Raw genomic sequence first — 23405 nt, forward strand, 5'->3', positions numbered from 1 at the left:
CCAGGGGATCGTCCTGACCCAGGGATCGAACTCAGGTCTCCCACATTGCAGGCAGACTCTTTACCCTCTGAGCCACCAGGGAATCCCTGGGATTACAAAACTGCCTGGAAAACAGTAGAAGGTAGTAGAACAGAATGATGAGTATGTTGTTCAATGCAGTTCTTGGGGAAAATGAAAAGTGTATCTTTTGTTTTTACTTAAAAACCAAAGGAGCTTTTTGGTCAACCCAGTAGTTCCATGGCTTGTGTCATAAATATCCATGAACTACTTCCTCTGTGTTGCTGGAGTGTGTACCCCATCGCCACCTGTGCACACAGGAACGCCTTTGGTGTAGTCGGAGAGGCCAGGATGCACCCCTGCCCTGTCGTGTGCCACGTGCTGGGATGCTCCCCGACACTGGAGGCCAAGAAGCCCACCTCCGGAGCAGTCATGGGGGCCCTGGGAGACCAGGTCCTCCTGCTTATGTTTGGGTAGAGCACCTGCATCTCTGCAAGTCTCTTAAACTCTGCATTTTTACTTACATTCTGGGCATAGGTACCCCTGTGGGCTACACTGGGCTTCTCCCCTGACTGCTGGTGACCCTGCATGAGAGGCATGACCTGAGTCTGTTTCTTCAGGTGCGGTCACGAGAGCCACTGCCCTGGGCTGTAGGATGCATCTTGAAGTTTCTGGGTTTCAGAAGCACTGGCATGTTGCGGAGAACGTACATCTCCAGACTGCTGAGACATGCTGGCGCACACAGCCTGCCCCTGGAGCCACCACTGTGGGGGCTACCACTTGGCATGTAGGATTGGTTATCCCGTTCTGTTGTTATTCTCAAGTCTAACTGCTTGGTTTTTAATGTCCTCTTTGTATTTTTAAGCTGAAAAAACAGTGAGGTCATCAGAATGCGTCATCTTAATTCTGCCCAGCCAAGCGCCACCCCCACCCCCACCCCCAAGTTGCTGGTTTTTACTTTAATGGTGAAGGGTAATAGATCATTTTATTAGAATAAATGGATCTATGACTTAATTGCAAGTTATATTTTTAATATATTGATTTACTTATTCCCTCGCCTCAAAATGAAATAAACAACAACCACAGTGGTAAAATAAGTGTTACTAACGATGGGCATTAGGACAAAGGCAGCAGAAGCAGTAATGAAGCTCAGAGATACAAATCATCAGGCTGGCAGTAATGTATAAATAGGGATTCATCTAATGAGCTGCCTCTCCCCTTCCTGGCCTGGTGTGGCTGCCTGCAGCGCCCCGTCCCCCTGGTTCCTGTCCTTTGCAGACGTCCTTAGGGGGACATATTTTCCCCTTCTCCCCCTCCTAGTGCAGCGCTCATTATCACTCATCAGTGCCATTCTTCTGTCCCCTGTGCTGGAGAAGGAGAAAGCCATCCTGTGTTTCTCTTCATTCAGCCATCACTTAGATAAAAGATGGAGTCTCAGTTCTCCTAAAATGGGCTCTCTGGTTCCCAGGGAAATTCCCCACAGCAGCCCCGACTGCCCTGCATTCCTAGAGGCCCTGGACCTTCAGCATTACCTTCAGCATTCCTAGAGGCCTCGCGTGTGCTGGCCTGGAAATTCTTAGTGGTGACTTATTACCCCCAGTTCCATCTCACTTTTTCATGCGGGGGGTGTGTGTGTGTGTGTGCTCAGTCGTGTCTGACTCTCTGCGGTCCCATCGACTAGCCCACCAGGCTCCTCTGCCCATGGGATTCTCCAGGCAAGAATACTGGAGTAGGTTGCCATTTCCTCCTCCATGGTATCTTCCCGACCCAGGGATCCAACCTACATCCCTTGCATCTGCTGCATTGGCAGGTGAATTCTTTATCTCTAGTGCCACCTGAGAAGACCTACATATATTCCTAATTTAGAGTCCATGGTTATTGGGGTTTTTTAATGCATTAAAAGCTGGTTTTCCAGCCTGGCAACAGCAGAGTTCTCTACAAGCCGATGGATGTGGGGGTGAAGGGGGCAGCATTTCCCTTCCTCCAACCTCTAAAGTTAGAAAACTCACTACATTTTATTAGTCTAAATTTATTGTATCACTTTGTATGTGTGTTTAGAAGTGCCAGAGTGGGAATTAGGTATTCTTATATATGAAGTTTTGTATCTACATGTTAGAATTGTTTAACAACAACCAATTATTTTAAAATTTAACCTGAAAAAATATTATTGCAGGACTTCCCTGGCGGTCCAGTGGTTAAGAATCCTCGATTCCACTGCAGGGGGCACAGGTTCGATCCCCAGTTGAGGAACTAAGATCCTTCAAGCCATGCCAAGTGACACCAAAAAAAAAAAAAAAAAAGGAAGAAACAGATTACTGCACTAAAATAATTTGAAGTAAGAAAGACATTTTTGATAAGAAGAACTGTCTCATAATGAAATGGTTTCCCTGGAGACAGTTTAAGCAAAACCTTAAAAATGCCCTGGGCCGCATTGCCACGATGGAGAAGAGTGAAGGCCGGACAGGAACACCAGGCGGCTATGTGCCCTTCCACAGGGGGCCTGGTTACTAAGAGTATTTTCATGGGAATAAACTGCTTTGGGAGCAGGGCATATCGTTCTTGAGCGATTCTCAGCCCCACTGCCTCTCAGCTCACAGTGAATGAAAGATGTGAAGACAGTGTGTTGTGAGTGTAAACGACAGGAGGCTGGCAGGAAGGCAGCCCTGTTCTCTGGGCATGCCCGTATCGGAGGGGCGATATCTTTGGTGGCTGTCCCACAAGACCACCATCACGGTTCCTCTCAAGTCAGGGGAAGAAGCATAGCTTCAGAAGAATCATTTGCACAAAGTGTTGTTTTGCCTCATCCAGTTGGCCTTATCCAAATGGACCCAAGGAGAAGGGAAGCCAGGCCTGCTAGAGCCCACCACCCGCCAGCAGCTGCACCCACTCGGGGCTGCAGCCCCTGCCTGGGATTTTTTTTTTTTTTTTTTTCATGAACCTTAACAGCTTGAAAGTTCTGAGGCACAAAATGATAAATTCCAGATTCTTCGGTGTCTCTCTGTGTATGGTGTTTACTGGCTGTAGTTAAAACTCACGTAAACTGAATCAAGGAAACGACCTTGCTCAGGATGAGGGAAAGGGGCTGAAGGGGGTGGCTGCAATTGCAAATATGAAATGCGGTTTGGGGGTGTTTTTTGTGGTTTTCTTATGTGTGGCTTTTTTGTTTTTGTTTTTTGTAAATTCTTTTTTTTTTTTTATCTTACATTGTGACATGGACAATGTTAATGTCAATAAAATAGGACTGCCACATCATTTTTAAAGTTGAGTAGTAATTGCCTTCCTGGTTGGACCGTAGTGAACAAGTTCTGGAAATGGGACTGCTCTGGATGCACACTGCTGAGAGTGGTGGCTCCTGGATGTATGCGCTAGTGTCTTGACGTGAAAGTTCAGTAGGCAGCAGCCCTAAGATCTGTGCACTCTGTGTGTCTGTCATACTTGGATACAGAGGTCTGAAGACTGATAACCCATTAAGTGAAATTCCTTGCTGTGTTGATACATGTGGAGTAAGGCTGGGTTGCGTTGATGGGATTGTCTTGTCTGTGGTTCCTGTTAGTGGCTTTATTTTTTTACTTTCAGTTTTACTGAGGTATAATTGTGTCACCTGAGAAAAGGTGCACATCAAGTTTTATTTGGGACAAAAATGAGGATGATAGCCTGGGGAGACAGCCTGTCAGACCTCTGAGGAACTGCTCCTGAGAGGTGGGGGGCAGGGTCCGTGTATACGTGAGTTTGGTGAAGCGGAATGTGCAGTGAAACACACGTTTTGGCGGAAGATGGCTGCTTATCAGGAGGAGCAGATGTCTCTGTTAGTAATGTTAGTGCTTTTCCAGGCATGAGGAGGTACAAGAATCGCTCTTAGAATCTTCTCCTGTAAAGGTCTAACTATCTGAAGGCACGTTCTGCCAGTTTTTCCCAGAGCACAGAGGGCCTCTTTCCTGATCTCTGCCCTGAACTTCTTTCAGGGTGTCAAAGGTCAGCAACTCCAGTGACCGGTGACTTCATCCTTGTAGCACCAGATGGTGAGGGACCATTTTCCAGTTAGCCGTTGACATGTAGCACTGTGTGTTCAAGGTGCATGGCATGATCTGACTTACATAAAATACGCAGTAATCGACACAGTAAGTTAATATCCACTACCTCATACAAAGAAAGAAAGTGTTCTAGTAACAAATAATTTTTTTTTTTTTAATCAAAAAGGAACCTCTTTTGGTTCAGGCAGAGCAGAGATGCATAAAAACCTAGTGCTAGCAATTTGAAGAATCTCCTTTTTAGTGGAAAGTCACAATTATTTAGGAAAGAGCAGGTGGGGCTCGTTTCCTAACACAGCCCTCCATGTGCCGCGTTTCTTTTCTCAGATCCAGCCTCCAGAGCCTGGCAGGCTGGGGACGGGACCCTGCACGGGAAGGCTCGGCCGTGAGAGGTAGGCATTCGTGCTCTTGGCCTCTGAGGAGCCATCATTCTCCCAGAGATGCCGGGGGTATATTTAGAGCCACAGACGGAGGCATGGGCTGCTCTAACAGATGAGAGAGCGCCAAAGTCGGAATCTTATACACACATTTTGAAACAGCCTATCTTCCTTGCTGAGACCCGGACGTGTGCTTCTGTTTCCAGGAGGCTGGTACCGTGCCCTGTCCTCTACTGGCTGGAGGCAGACCTCTGCCAACTTTAGACGTGAAGCCTCCAGAAGGGCGCTCGAGCCGAAGCAAAGACCCGCCGAGAGAAGAAGAAAGAGAGAGGAAAAAGAAAAAGCACAAAAAACGGTCTCGAACAAGATCGCGGTCTCCCAAGTATCATTCGTCGTCCAAGTCCAGGTCTAGGTCTCACTCAAAAGCAAAGCATTGTCTTCCCAGTGCCTATCGGACAGCGCGGCGCTCGAGGTGAGTGTGCAGGGCGCTGCCGCGGCCGGGCGTCGGGTGCGGGGCGGATCCCGCTGCTCCTGCTCGCCAGCAGGGGGCGCGGGGCTCCCCTCCCCCGGCTTGCCGCAAGCACAGACCCACACACCTGCGTGTCTTTACGCAGAGATGCGTCCTGCAATCTCTTTTCAAAATATTTTTTAACCTGACTTTCCAAAATTCATCAACTATTGCCAGGTTTTTCTTAGAAGAGAGGTATTTAAATTTTTAACAGGTCTTGGGAGCAAGCCTAGCGTATTTGCTGAAAATGTGTGGAAAATTCACAGGGTCGGGGGTGTTTTGTTTGGTGAATGAGTCGACTTTCCCAAGCTAATTCCTTTTGAATGTGTATCTGCCAACACGAGAGACACGTGCACTGTGGCTGTGTTCAGCTTCACTGGCACAACACCTGCAAGTGCCCGTAAAGGAGGAAACACAGGCACAGATCTGCTTTCTCAATCAATCTGCTTCTCCAGCCTCCCACTAACAGTCACTGTTCCACCAAAAGCCAGCTTTTGAGGAAGCAGCTTAAGGTTTTATGCAACAGAAATAATAAACATGAAAACCTGTAAGGATCACAGAATTGAGTGCTTAGTGAAGCAGGTGCTTTTCTGATTTTTAAAGCATCTGACTTACAGGAGGTTTAGAAAAGCAAGTTTCTAGTTTTAAAACTTACCTCACGCCTTCTGATTTCTTACTGAATGTCAATTGGACTTAGTTTCTCTAGCACAGCACTTGTACTAATCTACTTCTTCTACAATTGATGTTTTCTTTCCTTTCCATGTGAAAAATGCAGATGGCCCTATACTTTTTATTTTTTATGTTTAAAAAAACTGTACTGTATACACATTAGCCTTTCTTGAATATACCCTAAAACAACATGCTTCCCAGTTTTTACCTAGACCAGACCTTCAAGGCTTGACAAGTATTTACCCTTGTCTACAATGAAATTAGGCTTACCTCCACGATAAATAAATTTGATCTTTGGCTCTGCATTTTTGCTAGTTCTTTATATGTTCTATCCCTTGCTCTCCCTCTCCTTCTCCCTCCCTCTCTCTCTCTCTCACACACACACACCTTGTTGTTTAATTAAATGAACAACTTTGCTGACATATTTCCAATTTTTGAAAGTCCCCAGGAACTTGTATGTATATATCAAAACTAGGGTTTCTTATTTGAAAAAATTTCTTATAATATAGTGGAAGTAAATAGACCTGTACAAGCCCTATGAATAATAACCATACCCAGTAAAATCCTTTGTAGATTTCATTTATTTCAGGGCTCAAAGAGAAGAAATTATAATCTACTCCTAAATCCCCTTCTAGGGGCCTGATAATGCTCAGGGCTCCTTAGGTCGCTTCTTATGTAAGAAATGAGTTGGTTTTTGTGGTGCATGCTGAGACAAACAGTAGGTGCGGGTGCCTGGTTCTTAGGTGAACCCATCTGGTCAGACCTGATGGCCACAGACTTTTCCCCAGGTTGGTCTATTCAGAACTAGAAGTGTTCATGAAACACTTGGAATTTCAACTCTCTAGGATTTCCATGGTTTTTATTGACTATCTATAGTAGAGTAAGTCATTGTGTATATTATGTTAGTATTTTTAAAATAGCTTTTATTTTAGAATAGGCTTACATATTTTATATGCAAGTATATTTTATATTGTTTAGACTTACATATTTTATATTCAAGTGTATTTAATATTGTTTTCATATATTCAGTACTGACAAGTGCAAGAAACAAAATCCTAATCCTTAGTGTATAATTTTCAGTTAAAGATTAAAAAATTGTTAATATGAGTTCTGTGATGGCAGGCCGACAATTTTACCTTAATTTTACCAACAAAGTATTTTATGTGTAAAGAGAGCTGAGTATTCTCATAATTCTCAAACTTTTAAAAAAATCTTAGTAGTATCTATGAGGAAAGAAATGGCGACCCACTCCAGTATTCTTGCCTGGAGAATTCCATTGACAAAAGAGCCTGGCAGGCTACAGTCCATGGGGTTCCAAAGAGTCGGACATAACTAAGTGACTAAGACACACACACAGAGTAATATCTATGTGATACTTTCAGTTAATTTTAGTTAAATCAGCTGACTTTAGTTAAATCAGCAGATCTTTGGTGTTTGATTTTACAGCTTAAATAAAGTATCAAGGCAAAGTGCAACTTTATTATAAATTGTTTTTTAAAAATACTATTAGAAAACAAAACCTTCAAAGTATTTGTCCAGGAAGTTTTGCCTTGAAAGCTTATATGTGACAGTGATGCTGCTTGAAATCAGACCACCTCTGAACTCAGGGCGCTGAAGTGGGTTTCAGGTCTGGTTGGATGTATGGAGGAGCCCACCTGTCCTGTGGTTGGTCTCTGGGTCCCAGCGACATAAGTTACCTTCACCAAGTAGGATCCTGCCTCAGCTCTTATTTCTGAGAAGAGTGAGTTTTATCTGATAAAACTATATATTTTTCTAAGCTGGTTATAGACCTGCTTTCTTAATCCAAGCTCACATTAATAATTTCTAGGGACCCAACTGAATTTCGAATGCAGCAGTTATGAAATGAGGGAGGTTGGTGTTCTTGGTAATATGAATTGTTTGAAATGTAAAAGAAAAAAATTAAATTTTAACCAAAATATTGAGGTTGCTAATGATAACTATCATAATTATTTCTTTAACTGTCTTTTCAGATAGAATAACCCATTACAGACATAATGTCTACATAGGATATATCAGACTGTTTCTTGGGCCTGACACAATTTAATCGATTGTTTTAAAAAGACTACTGCCAGCTTCAAGTAAAATGACTTTTGTTAATATTTCTGCTTGGGGTAGGATGCTACAGTTGAAATATATTTTCTTTTGTATATTAAATTACTAAAGTCCTATGTAAAATGTAGAAAGTTAAGATTAAAAAGCTTTACTATCATAAGTAATTTTTATGTTAATATATTAATGCTTGTGTGGTTGAAGTCCCATTTATCAAGTATGTCTAAATTACTGATGACTTGGGCTCTCCAAAGGTGAATTAGTCATAGAAAAATCTTTAGTTTTGGAAATCAGTCTGTTGCTTCTCAGAAAGCACAGTGATTACCGAAAGGCAGTATTTAGTGTCTTTTAAATCAACATTGATTAAAGTATAAGACTTCTTTCTCTGTTGTTTTCTGCTTTTATATCACATTAGGTTTTATATCTTAATGGGATAAAGATGTATTCATGCAATTTACTGCCTAAAATTAAAATCCAGTTTTAATAGTTTAGGTATTTTAAAACTAAACTCAATGAGACTAAAGCTTGAAATTCAATTTATTTGTAAAGCTTTTAATAAGATCACCTGTGGTGTCATTTCATTGGTTAGTTTGTGTCTAAGGGGAGGTTTCTAGGTAGAACTCTGCACCCCCACATTTTGGGGTGTTCTCTGTGGAGGATAATGGGCCCTTGTGTCACTTCCTGAAGTAAAGTTCCCTCAGGGCTTTCACTCAAGGAGAGGCTGGAGGTTAACGTGGCTTTTGTAACAGTTACATTTAATGTTCAAAAAGAACTCAGGTGGGCCAAATTGGGGTCATATTTTAGTTTGAAATTTGTAATTCCTCACTTCTTCCACTGATAAACTGCATATCTAGTCAGTGAGTGAGTGGTTTATCTCCTGATCCTGATCTTTGAAGGAACGTGGGGCACTGATGTTCCCACGAGGAGACAGTTCACATGCTGGTTTCCAGGAAGTGAGTCGTAACCCCAGACAGAGCCACAGCCATTGATAATAGTGTTGGGGAGAAAAGCTGTGGAGACACTAGCCCCTCAAGAGAGGAGGAAGGATTTGTGAGTGAAGTTGGGTCCACAGTTCAAAAGTTAAAAGAAGTAAAACCTGGGATCCTCTTGGTTATTCAAGCCAGTTGGTGCCGAATCCTTGCTGCCAGGGCACCAGTGACACTCGTTGGGTTCCATGAGGACCTGTGAGCAGTGAAGTAACAGGAATGGAGAAGTGGGTCGAAGATGTGGTTAAACACTGGTAGAAGCAGCTATTTATAAATATCTCATCATTCAGACAAAAGGTTTCCTTATGCTTTTATTTGACAACAAACTGTTATTATTATTTAAGAAAAAAATATCCAAGTTGCATTATGCTTGAAGTTTTTTGAATTCAGACTATTGCATCTCTATAAGAAGGCCTCTGGTCACGTTATACAGATGATTTAAGGAAAGAATGGAATTCCTGTTTCTTGAACTGTGTCGTGGTAGCAATATTAAGAGCCTACTTAATAGAATAAAAACATTAGAGCTTCTTTAATCAAAATAAAACCCAAGTGTTATCTGGCATAGCTCATGGCCCATAATTCTGAGATGGGCTTTTTTCCCAGATAACTTGAAATCTACTGGTAACAGCCTCTTCACTTTAAAGAAATCTAATACTCATAGCCACCGCTAAATGGTATTGTATTTCAAAGTTACGAATTTGCAAACATTAAAAACTAATCCATTTTCCTGGTTATTGAGTTTATTGTAGAATTCTGCGTCTGAGCGTTCCATAGGTGCGATAGTTTTGATTAAGCAGAGCCCTTTTTCAGGGTTCTAGTGCTGCCCAGCTCAGCACATTTTATTCTGAATGTGAAGTGTGTACCTCCATATCACAGACCCACAGCCTCCCCAGGGACGCTGAGCACGGAGCCTTGTCAGAGCAGCTCGGCAGTGGCAGCAGCAGCAGAGCGGGACAGTTATCAGGCAGCTTCGACCACGAGCAGATTTGCCTCCTGGAGCTCTTTTGAGGGGAAACCTGGTAAAATGTCAAGGTGTCTGACTGACCTCACCTTTGTAATCTGTTACTTAAATCTTAGGAAAGGTCTGGAAAATCAAAACCGCTGTATAAGCTGAGAAGCAGTTGTGTGGGAGGAGCCCCAGAGTCGAGGGGAGTTGATCCCGGAGCAGGTTCATTCTGTGGTTGTGGTGTTTTTTCAGGAATGACTCAGGGTTTTCTCCATGACACAGAGGGTGGAATGTGATTACAGGCTGATCTTTGCAACAACCATGTGTGTTGTTTGGGAGGTTTGGTTGTAACTGGAATGATTCAGTGTAGAATATTTTTAGATGACAAAAATCAAAACATCTCTTCTTTACATTGGTTTTGAGTGTGTTGTCATAGAAACAGAACAGAAATAAATTGTTTTGGTTTTGGGGGGTTTTTTTTGTTTGTTTGTTTTTTTGCTCAGATATCTGCTTATTTCAGATTTCCCCAAAATAGTATTTTCACTGAATGGACAAAAAACTTAAATAAGAGTCCTAACCCTATTATTAAAGGTCTCTTCTTAAGGACCTGACCCCACAGGTGAGGGTCTGGAGTTGGAGCTCTATGTGCTGGTGTCTGTGGGACACTGCATGAATAGAATAGTCCTTTTCCAGGCACAGGAAAGGGGAGAGTAAAACATTAGAAATCTCAGAAACAAATGATTTAGCCAAAATTTTCGCGGGAATGGCATGGTCTGAATTGGATTGAAGGTTTAGGCTTCCTGCCAGTGGGCCTGCAGCCTGTTCTTCATGCTAAGAGCCCATAAGATGAGTGCACACAGGAGAAATTTCAAGTCACCTTCTAACTTTATTCTTTTTAGTTTCTTCCTCTTGCCAGTATTCAGAACAAGTAGAAAAACTCACTAGAGTCTCAATGCCTTTCCATCCCTAATTTTGATAGAAATATCAGTGAGCTGAACTTTTTAGGGCAAAGGCAAGAGGGAGGAAGAGCAGCAGCAGGCCCGCGTCCACCAAGACCTGCAGGGAGACGCCCAGTCGGGGAGCTGGCCGCTGCCGGCCAAGAGCACATGGCTCCAGCCTCAGCATTAGTTGTGCCCCGGTTAGAAGTTTAGCACTGGCGTGACAAGCACTCTGCCCCTGAGCCTGGATCCCATTCTGGGTCGGCAAGAGTAGGGAGGTTGGGGGCGGGCCTCAGAGGACAGGCCAGGGCTGGCCGCCACCTCAGTGGTGGAGGTGCTCCCCTGCCCCCACACACAGAGAGCTGAAAGGCCCGCCTTCCTCTGCCCAGGTCCCGGTCCCGGTCCCCTCGGAGACGAGCGCACTCCCCCGAGAGACGACGGGAGGACAGGAGTGTCCCCACCGCCTACCGGATGAGTAACAGCCCTGGAGTCAGCAGGAAGCGGACCCGGTCCAGGTAGGCAACCAAGCTTTCGCAGACGTGGGACCTGTACTGGGAAGGTGGGGCTTTCGCAGACGTGGGACCTGTACTGGGAAGGTGGGGCTTCCACATCCACAGCACAGAGCTGTCGGGAACCAGGGAAGCAGTTACTTTGACTGATCCTGAGTCATCCTGGCAGCATTTCCACTGCTCTGGAACTCTCACAGGCAGAGGGGAACTTGCCATGCTAGAGCCAGGGACCATCTGTCTTTGCAGTGGGTCATGGGGTCTCCATTTTCCCCAAGTCTAGGTGCTCCTCTGGACCCCCCACACACAGCACCTTATCCTCTACCTGTCGAGAAGGGAAAGGACAGTAGGGATGAGTGTCAAGGAAAATCAGAAGTTCAAGTCTCAAGTAGGTCCCTGCTGCTCAGGACCAGGCCCCAGCTTCAGCTCCCAGGAGTGGGCCTGAGAGCAGGGACAGGGTCCGTCCTCTGACCCCTTGACCACTGGAAGAGACCTGTCGAGGAGGGTGAGAGAGCCAGGTTCCCACATCACCGCCACCCCTGGTCTGGGCCTCTGACACTCAGCAAGCCAGGGCCCCCGCTCTCGCTCCCTGGGAGAGAGCTCTAGGGCTGACCTCTGCCACCAGAGGCCCCAGTACCACCACTGACTTGAGAAGACACAGAATCCAAGCCAGGAGCAGGGCTGGTGGACCAGTGGGCGTTTCCCTCTCAGCTAAGCATTGCCATCTGGAGACCATCCCGTCCATTGTGGGAGGTGCCACCTGAATACTTTAAGTCACTTGGCTTCTGTATTTCCATTTGCCCCAGAAATGAGGCTTGTTGTTTTTTGTGCCCTGGCTCTGGAATTAAGCAGGCCCCAGCTGTTGTAGGTGGACAGGAGTATTGCTGTCCCAGCGACTGAGGCATCCAGAAACAGGCAGGATGCCATTGTTGCCCATCGTAGTCTCAGATTGCATGAGACTATGCTGCTTAGTGTTTGTGTGTGTCAGGACATCCAGAGTTCCAGAACCTTCTGGAGCCTTCCAGAGGACAGATCTGAATTTCAGGTGTCTGCCATTCTTGGGCAAATGAACCCAACCATCACCCAAACCTGCCTCAGAGACCCGCCTCCATCAGCACTGCCCTTAACAGGAAGAGTTCTAAAAGGCATTGCTAGCCAAATAATGTTCCTGCAGTCTGGCTAGATCGTTCCATTAAATGATAAAATGTCATCTCATTTTCTTAAAACAGTAAAAACAGAAAAATCAGAAAGGAGCTGTGAAGCTAATATATTTCAGCAAAGGCTTCATGTACAGACTCATTCCGTCTGTTTATAAATTTCATTTTGTGCCTTAGAAATCCCTCACTAAGCGTACGTGACTGTTCCAGGATAACATGATGAAAAGTGAAGTCCATTTTAAATTTTATTCCTTATTCAAGTAATTGACATTTGAAATTTATCATCACCCTTGGTATATGTAAAGGGCATGGTCTAAAATTAATTCCTTGTAGCCGAAAATCTCTCCTAACAGAAGAGTTCTTGCTTTACCCTCAAAATTAGCCATTGCATTAAAAGAGCTATCACTTGAGACTATGGTAATTATATTAGGATTCATCAGAGCTTGTGTTATCATCGGAACTTTAAGTCAGACAAAAGAAGTCAAGATTCATCCCACTACAGGGCCCAGCTGCCCTGCCCTGGTGGATGGGATTAATCCTGTGACCTGACTCTGAGGGGCTGTGGGCAGTGGTGGATTCAGGGGGAACCCAGAAGAGTTGAACATGTGCATGATTACTGGTCAATTTCATGGTGGTGATTATAAACTGAGTTGTCTCCCAGTTCAGTTCAGTCACTCAGTCACGTCTGACTCTTTGCAACCCCATGAACTGTAGCACACCAGGCTTCCCTGTCCATCACCGACTCCTGGACCTTGCTAAAACTCACGTCCATCGAGTTGGTGATACTATCCAACCATCTCATTCTCTGTCATCCCCTTCTCCTCCTGCCTTCAATCTTTCCCAGCATCAGGGTCTTTTCTAATGAGTCAGTTCTTCTCATCAGGTGGCCAAAGTATTGAAGCTTCAGCATCAGTCCTTCCAATGAATATTCAGGACTGATTTGCTTTAGGATGGACTGGTTTGATCTCCTTGCAGTCCAAGGGACTCTGAAGAGTCTTCAACACCACAGTTCAAAAGCATCAATTCTTTGGCACTCAGCTTTCTTTATCGTCCAACTCTCACATCCATACATGACTACTGGAAAAACCATAGCTGTGACTAGACAGACCTTTGTCAGCAAAGTAATGTCTCTGCTTTTTAATCTATCTAGGTTTGTCATCACCTCATGGCAAATAGATGGGGAAACAATGGAAACAGTGACAGACTTTCTTTTCCTGGGCTCCAGAATCACTGCAGATAGTGACTGCAGCCATGAAATTAAAAGACGCTTGCTCCTTAGAAGAAAAGCTATGACAAACCTAGAGTTGTCTCTAGGTCCAGAATATGTTTTTATAGAGGGCAAGTTATATAAACCCAACAGTCAGGCTGTTCCCTCTGTCCTTCTACTCAGAGTAGCTGCTGGGGCGGAGAAGGGGGTCTCTGCTTCAGTACAGCAGCAGGTAGCTAATTATGCACCAAGTCAGGGCGACTAATCCCATCAGGTCCCCCAACTGAGGGGAAAGTGCCTCCTCCCAGATTTGAAGGATTATTCCTACAAGCTGATCATTGAATGCAATGCTTCTTTCGCTGATTTTTTTTTTTTTAATTTTAACTTACTAGAAAGTTTTTAATTTACTTAGAAATAGTACAGTGAACAGCCATCTGCATGAAGCTTGTAGCTCAATTCACTGTTAATGTTTTTCCCACATTTGCTTTCCTCTCTCTCTCTCTCCCTCCCTCCCACCTTTCTATGTATGTATTTCATGACTTACACGAGTCCAGGCCAGTCCAGGTCATTGAAGACCCCACACTCTGGGTTTGTCTTACTTTGTCCTCTTGGCTGTGTTGCTGTTAAGTATCTGCGGCAAGAGTACTGTATACTGTATAAATGTTGCTGTGTGACTTCCCATGGTATCACACAGATGCACACGTGTCCCTTTGCCCCGTTACTAGTGACTCTGAGTTTGATGGCTTGGTTAAGGTTGCACTTGCTTTTGCCTTTTCCTCTTTGAACTGGCAGGTAGTCTGTGGGCGGCGCTGCACAGTGTGAATGTCTGCTGCCATCGACTTTCTCCTCATTTTTTCTCTAAAGACACCCCACCCTTTGTTTAGTATCATTGTGGATTTGGGGTTTGGGGAATTTGTTTTATATTGGTTGCATAATAATCCATTGCCATTATATTCCATTTGATGGTGACATCGTCTCACATTTGACCCCGTTGTTCCTTGAGCACTTTGTCACTTTTGACCCAAGATACTCTAGGTTTAGCTGTTGCTTCCCCTACCTCGGACCTGGGGTCAGTCATTTCTCCTAGGAATCATGGTTCCTTTTAGTGAGTGTTTAGAAATCTAAATTTGGGTAGAGTGAATATTTTTTAAAGTAAAATTCATGAAAATGTTTAGCCAAATCATATTACCATATACTCCAACAGGAAGTCCCCGTTACTTTATAACAGTAAATAGTTAGTGATTGATTGGGGAGGGGGTGGTTAGCATTGAATTCCTCCAGCTCATCACTGCTCTGAACACATCAGTAAGTGTCTATCAAGTAAGTGGGATATACCGCTGTTCTGCAGCTCTTACATCATGCGTGCTGCTGCTGCTGAGTCGCGTCAGTCGTGTCCGACTCTGTGCAACCCCGTAGACGGCAGCCCACCAGGCCCCGCCGTCCCTGGGGTTCTCCAGGCAAGGAGACTGGAGTGGGTTACATCATGCATGAGATGTTATTAATTCATTGTAGACTATGACTGTTAAAGGTTGTAGAGCAACCAGTTAAGAAAGGCTGAAAATCTAATAGAGACTGTTAAAGAGAACATTAAAATGCTTTATTAATGCAAAAGAAAGCAGAAAAGTGGGGAGGGGAAGGGAAAAGAACAAATAGACAACTGGAAGGCAAAAGAGATTGTTAACACCATCTGTACAAATAATTACATTAAATGTAAGTAGACTAAAAGCTCTAGTTAAAAGGCAGAAATTTAGACTACATTAAAGTGCAAAACCTAATACTAAGCTGCTTAAGGGACACCTGAAATACACAAAGACTTTGAAATCTAAAAGACTGAAAAAAGATACACCATACAGGGCTAATAAGAAGAAAGGCAATATGGCTGTTTTAATAGAAGACCACATAGACTTGAAGCAGTGGTGCTAGAAATCAAGAAGGCCTTTTCATAATGATGAAGGGATCAGTTCTTCATGAGCACATAATGTTTTAAATGTGAGTGTTGAATAAAAGCTTTAAAATACTTGAAACAGAAACTGAAAGAATTAAAGGGAAAAAGGCAGGCAGTATAGCAGTACAGATGCAGCAAACGTGAGCAGAGCATCAACCACCTGAACACTACGCCCTGCAGTGAGGCACGCACTCTCATGGCGTGTGCGTCGTGGCGTGCTCGGGCCAGTCACCAAGCTAGACCATTCTCTGTACCACTGAATTAGTGCCAGTACGTTCACATAACACAGAGTGTCTCTTCCGACCACATGACTAAGTGTGTGTGTGCTAAGTTGCTCAGTCGTGTCCGACTCTGTGCAACCCCATGGACTGCAACCCGCCAGGCTCCTTTGTCCATGGGATTCTCCAGCCAAGAATACTGGATTGGGTTTCCATGTTCTCCTTCAGGGGATCTTCCCAACCCAGGGATTGAACCTGAGTCTCTTATGTCCCTGCATTGGCAGGCGGGTTCTTTACGACTAGCACCACCTAGGAAGGCCGACTTTAAGTATAAAAATCTGTAAAAGGATATCTGGAAAGATCCCAAATATTTGAAAATTAACATATTTGAAAATTACCCATAGGTCAAAGAAGAAATCACAAGAGAAAGTAGAAGATAGTTTGAAATGAATAATAATGAAAATGTGACACTCAAGTCTGTGAGGTGCAGTTGTGCTCAGAAAGAAGTTACTAGCTTTAAATGTTTATATTAAAAAAAGAGCAAAGTCTAAAAACTGTGATCTAATCTTCTGTCTTAAGCTAGAAAAAAGAAGAACAAATTAAACCAAAAGTAAGTAGAAGCAAGGAAGTAATAAAAGTAAGATCAGAAATCAACAAAACAGAAAACAGACTCACAGAGGAAAATAGTAAAACCAAATGATGGTTCTTTGAAAATGATTTTTTTAATTGATTAATCTGTTTTTAGATTGATCAAGAATGAAAGACCCAATAGATATTAAAAGAATAATAAGGAAATAAATACCATGCCAATAAACTTAACAATTTAGGTGAAATGGACAAATCTCCTTGAAAGAAACAAACTACAAACGGACAACAGAAGAAATGGAAAGTCTAAATAGTTCCATACCTACTAAAGGGATTTCATTTATAATTTAAAACTTCCAAAAAACTCAGGCCCAGATGACTTCTATCAGTAGAGTCTAACAAACATTCAAGAAAAAGGAGAACACCAGTTTTATAGACACTTCGAAGGAAACAGAAGAGAGAACACTTCATGAGCCCACCCTGAAGCAGATGGCCACGTGTGTGCACATCTGTGTGGTGTGGAGTGTGTTTTGTCAGGGGGTGTAGATGTAGTCATGAACTAATATTCTCAGGAAAAGAAGTGCAAACATTCTTAACAAAATGTTAGCTGATTTGAGTGTAGCAGTTTACTAAAAGGATAATAACCAATACATCGGGACCAAATGGGATTTGTCTCAGAAGTGCAGAGTTCTTTAACATTCAAAAACCAGTCGTTGTAATTCACAGTGTTGACAAAAAAATTGAAGAGAATCATATGACATCTCAATGGATGCAGAAAAAAGTATTTGACACAGTTGATCACCCATTCATTAAAAAGAAAAATGGAGGGGGGGGATATTTTTGGCAAAAGCAGCAATAGAAGGAAATCTTTTCCATCCAATTTTATTTTTTGCTGCACCCAGCAGCTTTTGGGAACTTAGTTCCCTAACCAGGGATTGAACCCTGGCCCTCGGCAGTGAAAAGGTGGTGTCCTAACCGCTGGACCACCAGGGAATTCCTGAAGGGCATCTTTGAAAAATCTGCAACTAACATCACACTTCCTAGTGCCTTCCTCTGAGATGAGAGACAAGGCCAGGGTGTCTGCTGTGTAATAGAATTCATAGCCATGACAGTAAGGCAAGAAAAAGAAATAGAAGGCATAAAGATTGCAAAGGAAAATGTAAAACTATCTTCTTACATAATTATGTAAATCTTAAGGAACCTCTTATTTCTGTATACTAGCATAAAACACGGAGAAGGCAATGGCACCCCACTTCAGTACTCTTCTCTGGAAAATCCCATGAACGGAGGAGCCTGTTGGCGTGCAATCCATAGGGTCGCTAAGAGTCGGACACAGCTGAGCGACTTCACTTTCATGCATCGGAGAAAGAAATGGCAACCCACTCCAGTGTTCTTGCCTGAAGAATCCCAGGGACGGGGGAGCCTGGTGGGCTGCCGTCCCTGGGATGCCACCTATGGGGTCGCACAGGGTCGGACGTGTCTGAAGCAACTTAGCAGCAGCAGCATAAAACAATTAAAAAATGAAGTTAAAAGCAATACCATCCATAACAGTATCAGAAAAGCAAACTACATATGGATTAGTGTAAGGAAACATGTAAGATCTTTCTACAATGAAAAACCATAAAACATTTCAGAGAAAATGTTTAGGAAACTTAAAGAAATGGAGAGAAACTCCGTATTCATGGATTGGAAGGCTTGGTATTAGTCAGATGCTCTTCTCCACAAATTGATCTGTAGATCCAATACAGTCCCAATCAAAGCTCTCATGGGCTTCTTGTAGGTATTGGCAAACTGACTAGCAGTCAGAACAACCTTGAGGACTTCCCTGGTAGTCCAGTGGTTGAGAGTCCTACTGCCATTGCCAGAGTCACGGGTTCAACCCCTGGTCCAGGAAAATCCCACGTGCCACAGAGCCACTAACCCCACGAGCCACAACTGCTGAAGCTTACGCTCTGGAGCCCACGCTCCACAAGAGAAGCCGCAAGCCTGCTCCTCAGCGAGAGAGCAGCCCCTGCTCGCCCAAGTGGAGAAAGGCCCGCGTGTAGCAACAAAGACCCGGCGCAGCCAAAAACAAAAGGAAATTAGAAAAGAAAGAAAAGAAAAAAACTTTGAAACTAAATTGGAGGACTTTTACTACTAATTCAAGACTTACTAGAAAGCTTCATCAATCAGACAGTATGTGCTGTACACCTTTAAGAGGTAAAGAGCCAAAATAGCGCAGTGAGGAAAGTCTTTTCAACAAAATTTGCTTGAATAACTGGATACCAAAGTGGAAGAACAGTGACCTGTACCCCATATACCAAGTTTAACTTAAGATGTATCACAGACCTAAATGTGAAAACTGAAACCATTCTGTGTGTGTGTGTGTGTGTGTGTGTGTGTGTTTGTTTTTTTAAGAAAATAAGGAGAATACATTTAATGAAGTGCCAGAGAATCTTGAGGATATAGACAATTCCACCATAAGAAGAAAAGATTATAAATTTGACTTCATTGAAATTAAAAATTTCATTCAAAAGGCACAGTTAAACTGCATTGACAGGCCCCAGATGGGGAGAAATATTTGCAGTGTGTATCTTTGACAAAGGCCTGTGTCAATACCGAAAAGACAACCCCATAGAAAAGGGGCAGACTGCCTGAAAGATGTTTCATGACAGAATATATTTAAGGGCCTCATCTCCATCAGTCTGGAAGGACGTTGTTGTTGAGCTGTCAGGGAGAAAAACTACCATGGCTTCCAGTTCTCTGATGGGCGCTTGGATGCACAGCCTTCTGGTCAAGCGTCTGCGACTTGATATTGCTGTAGCATTTACTGTGTGCCTGGGAGTTGAGTTTTTCTCTTAAGTTTGCTGTGGGTGAATCAGGAAAGAAGGCATACACGGTTTCCTACACAAATTGTGATTCCATAAAAGATCTGGAGGAGATGAGGAAGGCTGGTGTCTTTCAGAGTGCAGAGTGATTTGGGAATGTAAAGGATTTCTTTGGGTTGAGTTCCGTGGTAGTTAGTCACTTGATCTGTGTTCCTAAAGTATGAACCATGAATATCTGGGCTACGGAATAGTTTCTCTTGATAAATAAACAACTAATAAATACTGTGCATGAGAAAAAGAATATATTTAAATAGCCAGTGAAGATAGGGTATGAAAAGATGCTTAGCTTCATTAGTCATCTGTTAGTGAAATGCAGATTAAAACCACAATGCAGTGCTGTTTACACTGACAGGAATAGCCGGAAATAAGCAAGCCCGGTATTACGTAGTAAGTGTCGACAAGCGTGTGAGCAGCCGTAATCCTGAGACGTAGCTGCAAGGCGGGGGCAGGGTGGTACAGCACTTGGGAAACAGTTCGGCGGTTTCTTACAGAGTCCGCATGTACTGCTCCAAGGCCCGACTCTGCTGGTCCCAGGTGTCCACTCCCCATAAACATTTGCCCGCAAATGCCCACTTGATTCGTAATTGCCAAAATTGGCAACAACTCAGGTATCGGTTAACAGGAGAAAGCCTAAACTGTATGAAGGCAGATTCATACAGTATATAATCAAAGTAGGAACCATTATAATCAACACATTCTTTTGCCAATGAGAAATAAGTTTGTCTCTTCTTATAGCATAAAAATCTGTGCTTCGGGATTCAACCAACTCTTGGAAAGCATTTTCTGCGTCCTGCTGGTTGCGGAAGCATGTTCCCTGCAAAAAGTTGTTGAGATGCTTGAAGAAGCAGTAATCACTTGGCAAGAGGTCAGGTGAATATGGCGGATGAGGCAGAACTTCGTAGCCCAGTTTGTTCAACTTCTGAAGCGCTGGTTCACAGCGTGCGGCCGGGTGTAGTGCAGGTGAACTGGGCCCGTTCTGTTGACCAGTGCCGGCTGCAGGTGTTGCAGTTTTCAGTGCATCCCATCCATTTGCTGAGCATACTTCTCAGATGTCATGGTTTTCACCAGGATTCAAAAAGCTGTAGTGGATCAGACTAGCAGCAGACCACCAAACAGTGACTATGACTTTTTTTTTGGTGCAAGTTTGGCTTTGAGAAGTGCTTTGGAGCTTCTTCTTGGTCCAGCCACTGAGCTGGTTGTCGCCACTTGTTGTATAAAATCCACTTTTTGTGGCATGTCACAGTCCAATTAAGAAATGGTTCATTGTTGTTGTGTACAATAAGGGAAGATGACACTTCAAAAGGACAATTTTTTTTGACTTGCAGTCAGCTCATGAGACACCCATTTAACAAGCTTTATCACCTTTCCAATTTGCTTCAAATGCCAGAAGACTGTAGAATGGTCAACACTGAGTTCTTTGGCAGCTTCTCGGGTAGTTGTAAGAGGATCAGCTTCAGTGATCCTCTCAGTTGGTCGTTGCCAGCTTCCAACGGCCGCCCACTGCACTCCTCATCTTCAAGGCTCTCCTCTCCTTTGCAAAACTTCTTGAATTACCACTGCACTGTGCTTTGGTTAGCAGTTCCTGGGCTAAATGCATTGTTGATGTTGTGAGTTGTCTCCGACGCTTTATGACCCATTTTGAACTCTAATAAGAAAATCGCTCAAATTTGCTCTTTATCTCACATCATTTCTAAAATAAATATAAATAGCAAGTAATAAGTCATTAGCAAAAAAAAACATAAAGCAAGAAATGTGTGTTAAAATGATGTATATAACAAAACTGCATTTTTTTAAGAATGTATTCCAGTGTCAAACAGCAAAGTTCAGCAGTGCAAAACTGCAATTACTTTTGCACCAACCTAATACATGCTAGAAATCAGAGCAGTGGGTCCTGTGAGGGAGGGGAAGGGGGTGCAGATGGCAGAGCATCAGTGGAAGAACCTTCTGGATGGTGGAATGTCCCTGATTGTGAGAGGTTTCTGGGTTTCACCATGTCTGCAACTTGGCCAGAATCAACAAATAGCACTTCAGACATTTGCATTTTGCTGGATGTAAAGCACACCTCAATTTAAAATAATACTATTAATAATTAGATTACTTAATTCCTTAAGCAAACACTTGGAAAGTTTTGTTATGAAGATCAAGTTGTAGTGATTTACAGGTCAGGATTGCTAACCTACCTTTATTTCATATCAGCAGCCCCAGGAGCTTAACTAGATTTGGGGTTGAGGTCACTTTTTTTTTTTTTTAACCCTGCTTCCTTTGAAATCCTAGACATTTGTTTATAGACAAAAATTCGCAAAAACCTCTGCAGTATAAGAAGTAGGCCTGTGGTATTATGCACTTTCCACCTCTGTGTCCAGCCCCAGGAACAGCCTCTTCTTTCTCGACCACTTCTCTTCATCCAGGCCTGCACAGAGGCCACCTCCCCACAGCCCAGCTCACTGGGGGACACTTCCCGCAGCTGAAGTCGTCAGGCTGTCACCACCCAGGGCCAGACCCTGGTGCTGTGGTTGAGGCAGAGCCATAAAGCTGTGCCCTGCCAGACAGGAGGATCGGCTTGCTTCTCTGGCTCAGCAGTCTGCTATGCCAGGGGCCCATGGGAGCTGAACCGGGGCCTGGACTCAAGCACGAGCCCCCTCAGGTGCCTGGGGTGGCCCTGCCTGTACCCCACACTCTGCTACCAAGGCGGATAGGGGCACCAGGGAAATACCCTGGTGAGTGACAGGTCGGGTGGCAGGTGAAATGGTGAGAGGACGTGAGGACAGACCCTGGGGTGTCTGCAGGTTGGGGAGGGCCTGCAAGCTACCTGAGTCCTGAGGAGCCGGGAGGAGTCTGAGCTGTACAGGCGGTGACCTGGGGTGTCCGTGTTTAGAGCAATAAATATTTTCAGGGGTCACTATAGCACTGGGAGCCTGTCATCCACCCTCCAGCTGGCACCCTGCACAGTTTGGGCATCAGGCTCATGAAATTCACGGTGACCTGTGTCTGCAAAGAGTCTCCCAGAAATGCTTGGTCACAGCAAGAGGGCAGGCTGCGGAGGCCCCTGTGCTGTGTGCCGGGGTGGGCTTCTCAAGGACTGGCAACAGGTGGTCTTTGAGAGGAAGCCCAGAGGAGGGGCTCAGTGCCCGTGTGCACTTCCACGCTTTCACCATCTACACACGTTCCCTCTTTCTTCAGGCGTTTTAGGGGCACGAGAAGGAGGGTCACAGGGCAGAATGTAGCACGAGACCTTCGGGAAGCTCAAGGATGTCTTCTCTGGGCGGGGGAGGGTCTGGAAAGGGGAGATGGAGCTGGGGGCACATTTCTGACGTGGGATTGCAGGCCTTAGTGACTCGGAGCGTGTGGGCTAGTCAGCGAGACGTGGCCGTGGGGACCAGCAGGAGCACAGGCAGCCCCGGAGCACTGTCCACCTCAGGCCAGGACACACTGAGCTTTTGTGTTCGCAGAGCTTGGTTTTAATCATTTTCCATTTCTGGCTGGAAATTCCCATTAAGTCAGCATAAATGAACAGGAAGCATAAACAGCACTCAGTTGCTTATCTTGAGTGTTTAAATGCAGATAAAGTGCTGAGTGTGTTATAAACCCACAGGCATCTGACTTCAGGACTTCTGTCTCAAAGGTGGTCTACATTTCACTTCTTGCATGGCTTTTATATTGTTAACACCCATCCAGGTTTCAAGTTAAATGTACATAGTTCTTAAAAAGAGTTAATGTGTATAGAAGGGGGAAGTTGCCCAATTCTCCTGGAATACACCCAGCACTCCTTCAGAGCCAGCGCGGTGCCTTTGTCTAACACTGCTTTCCTTCCAGGAGCCCCCACGAGAAGAAGAAGAAGAGACGCTCACGGTCACGGACCAAGTCCAAGGCCGGATCTCAGCCAGCCTCCCCGAGCAAGCAGCCCGCGCGCCGCCACTCGGCCAGCATCTCTCCTGTGGAGAGCCGGGGCTCCAGCCAGGAGCGCTCCAGGTAGCCCCGCCGTGACCCGCCCCGACCTCTGGGCCGCGCAGGGCAGCTGAGACGGGGCAGGCTCGCTGGCAAAGCCCCAGACCCCTGCTCCCACGCCCTCCTCTCTGTGTCACTCAGGCTCAAAATGAGCCTTAGGCGGACACAGAGGTCAGAGAACCTAGGCTGCCTCCTGCACCCCGCACCCTGGGCTGCCCCCACCCCCCACCCCCCCGTGACGCAGGTGGGGGGCCTCCCCGTCCCAGACCCTGGGTGCGAGTCCTGGGGAAGCGCCTGCGTCAGATGTAATGTGGCAGCAGCCGTTCCCTGATGATGGCACCTCTGTCCTCACATGGGCCGTGTGAGGTGGGAGTCGCCCCCGCTGCAGAGCCTCTGTGACCACGGGAAGGGAGCAGGCACAGGAGTGCACGGTGACTGAGCCCCAGAACCCCTGTC

General features: G+C 44.8%; 1 protein-coding gene across 4 annotated transcripts in view; it reads left to right on the forward strand.

Moving 5' to 3' along the window:
* The window catches only part of SFSWAP (splicing factor, suppressor of white-apricot family), an 81829-nt gene that overhangs the window by 56568 nt on the left and 1856 nt on the right, over positions 1-23405 (forward strand). For 3 of the 4 annotated variants that reach the window (XM_010852443.1, XM_010852445.1, XM_010852446.1), the window contains 4 exons: positions 4609-4874; positions 9512-9667; positions 10909-11034; positions 22818-22973. In XM_010852443.1, the coding sequence (XP_010850745.1) occupies positions 4609-4874; positions 9512-9667; positions 10909-11034; positions 22818-22973 (704 nt within the window). The remainder of the gene's footprint in view (positions 1-4608; positions 4875-9511; positions 9668-10908; positions 11035-22817; positions 22974-23405) is intronic. The other variant, XM_010852444.1, reaches the window with a different exon arrangement.

This window comes from Bison bison, unplaced genomic scaffold, assembly GCF_000754665.1.
Source record: "Bison bison bison isolate TAMUID 2011002044 unplaced genomic scaffold, Bison_UMD1.0 scf7180017864312, whole genome shotgun sequence".
NCBI lineage: Eukaryota > Metazoa > Chordata > Mammalia > Artiodactyla > Bovidae > Bison > Bison bison.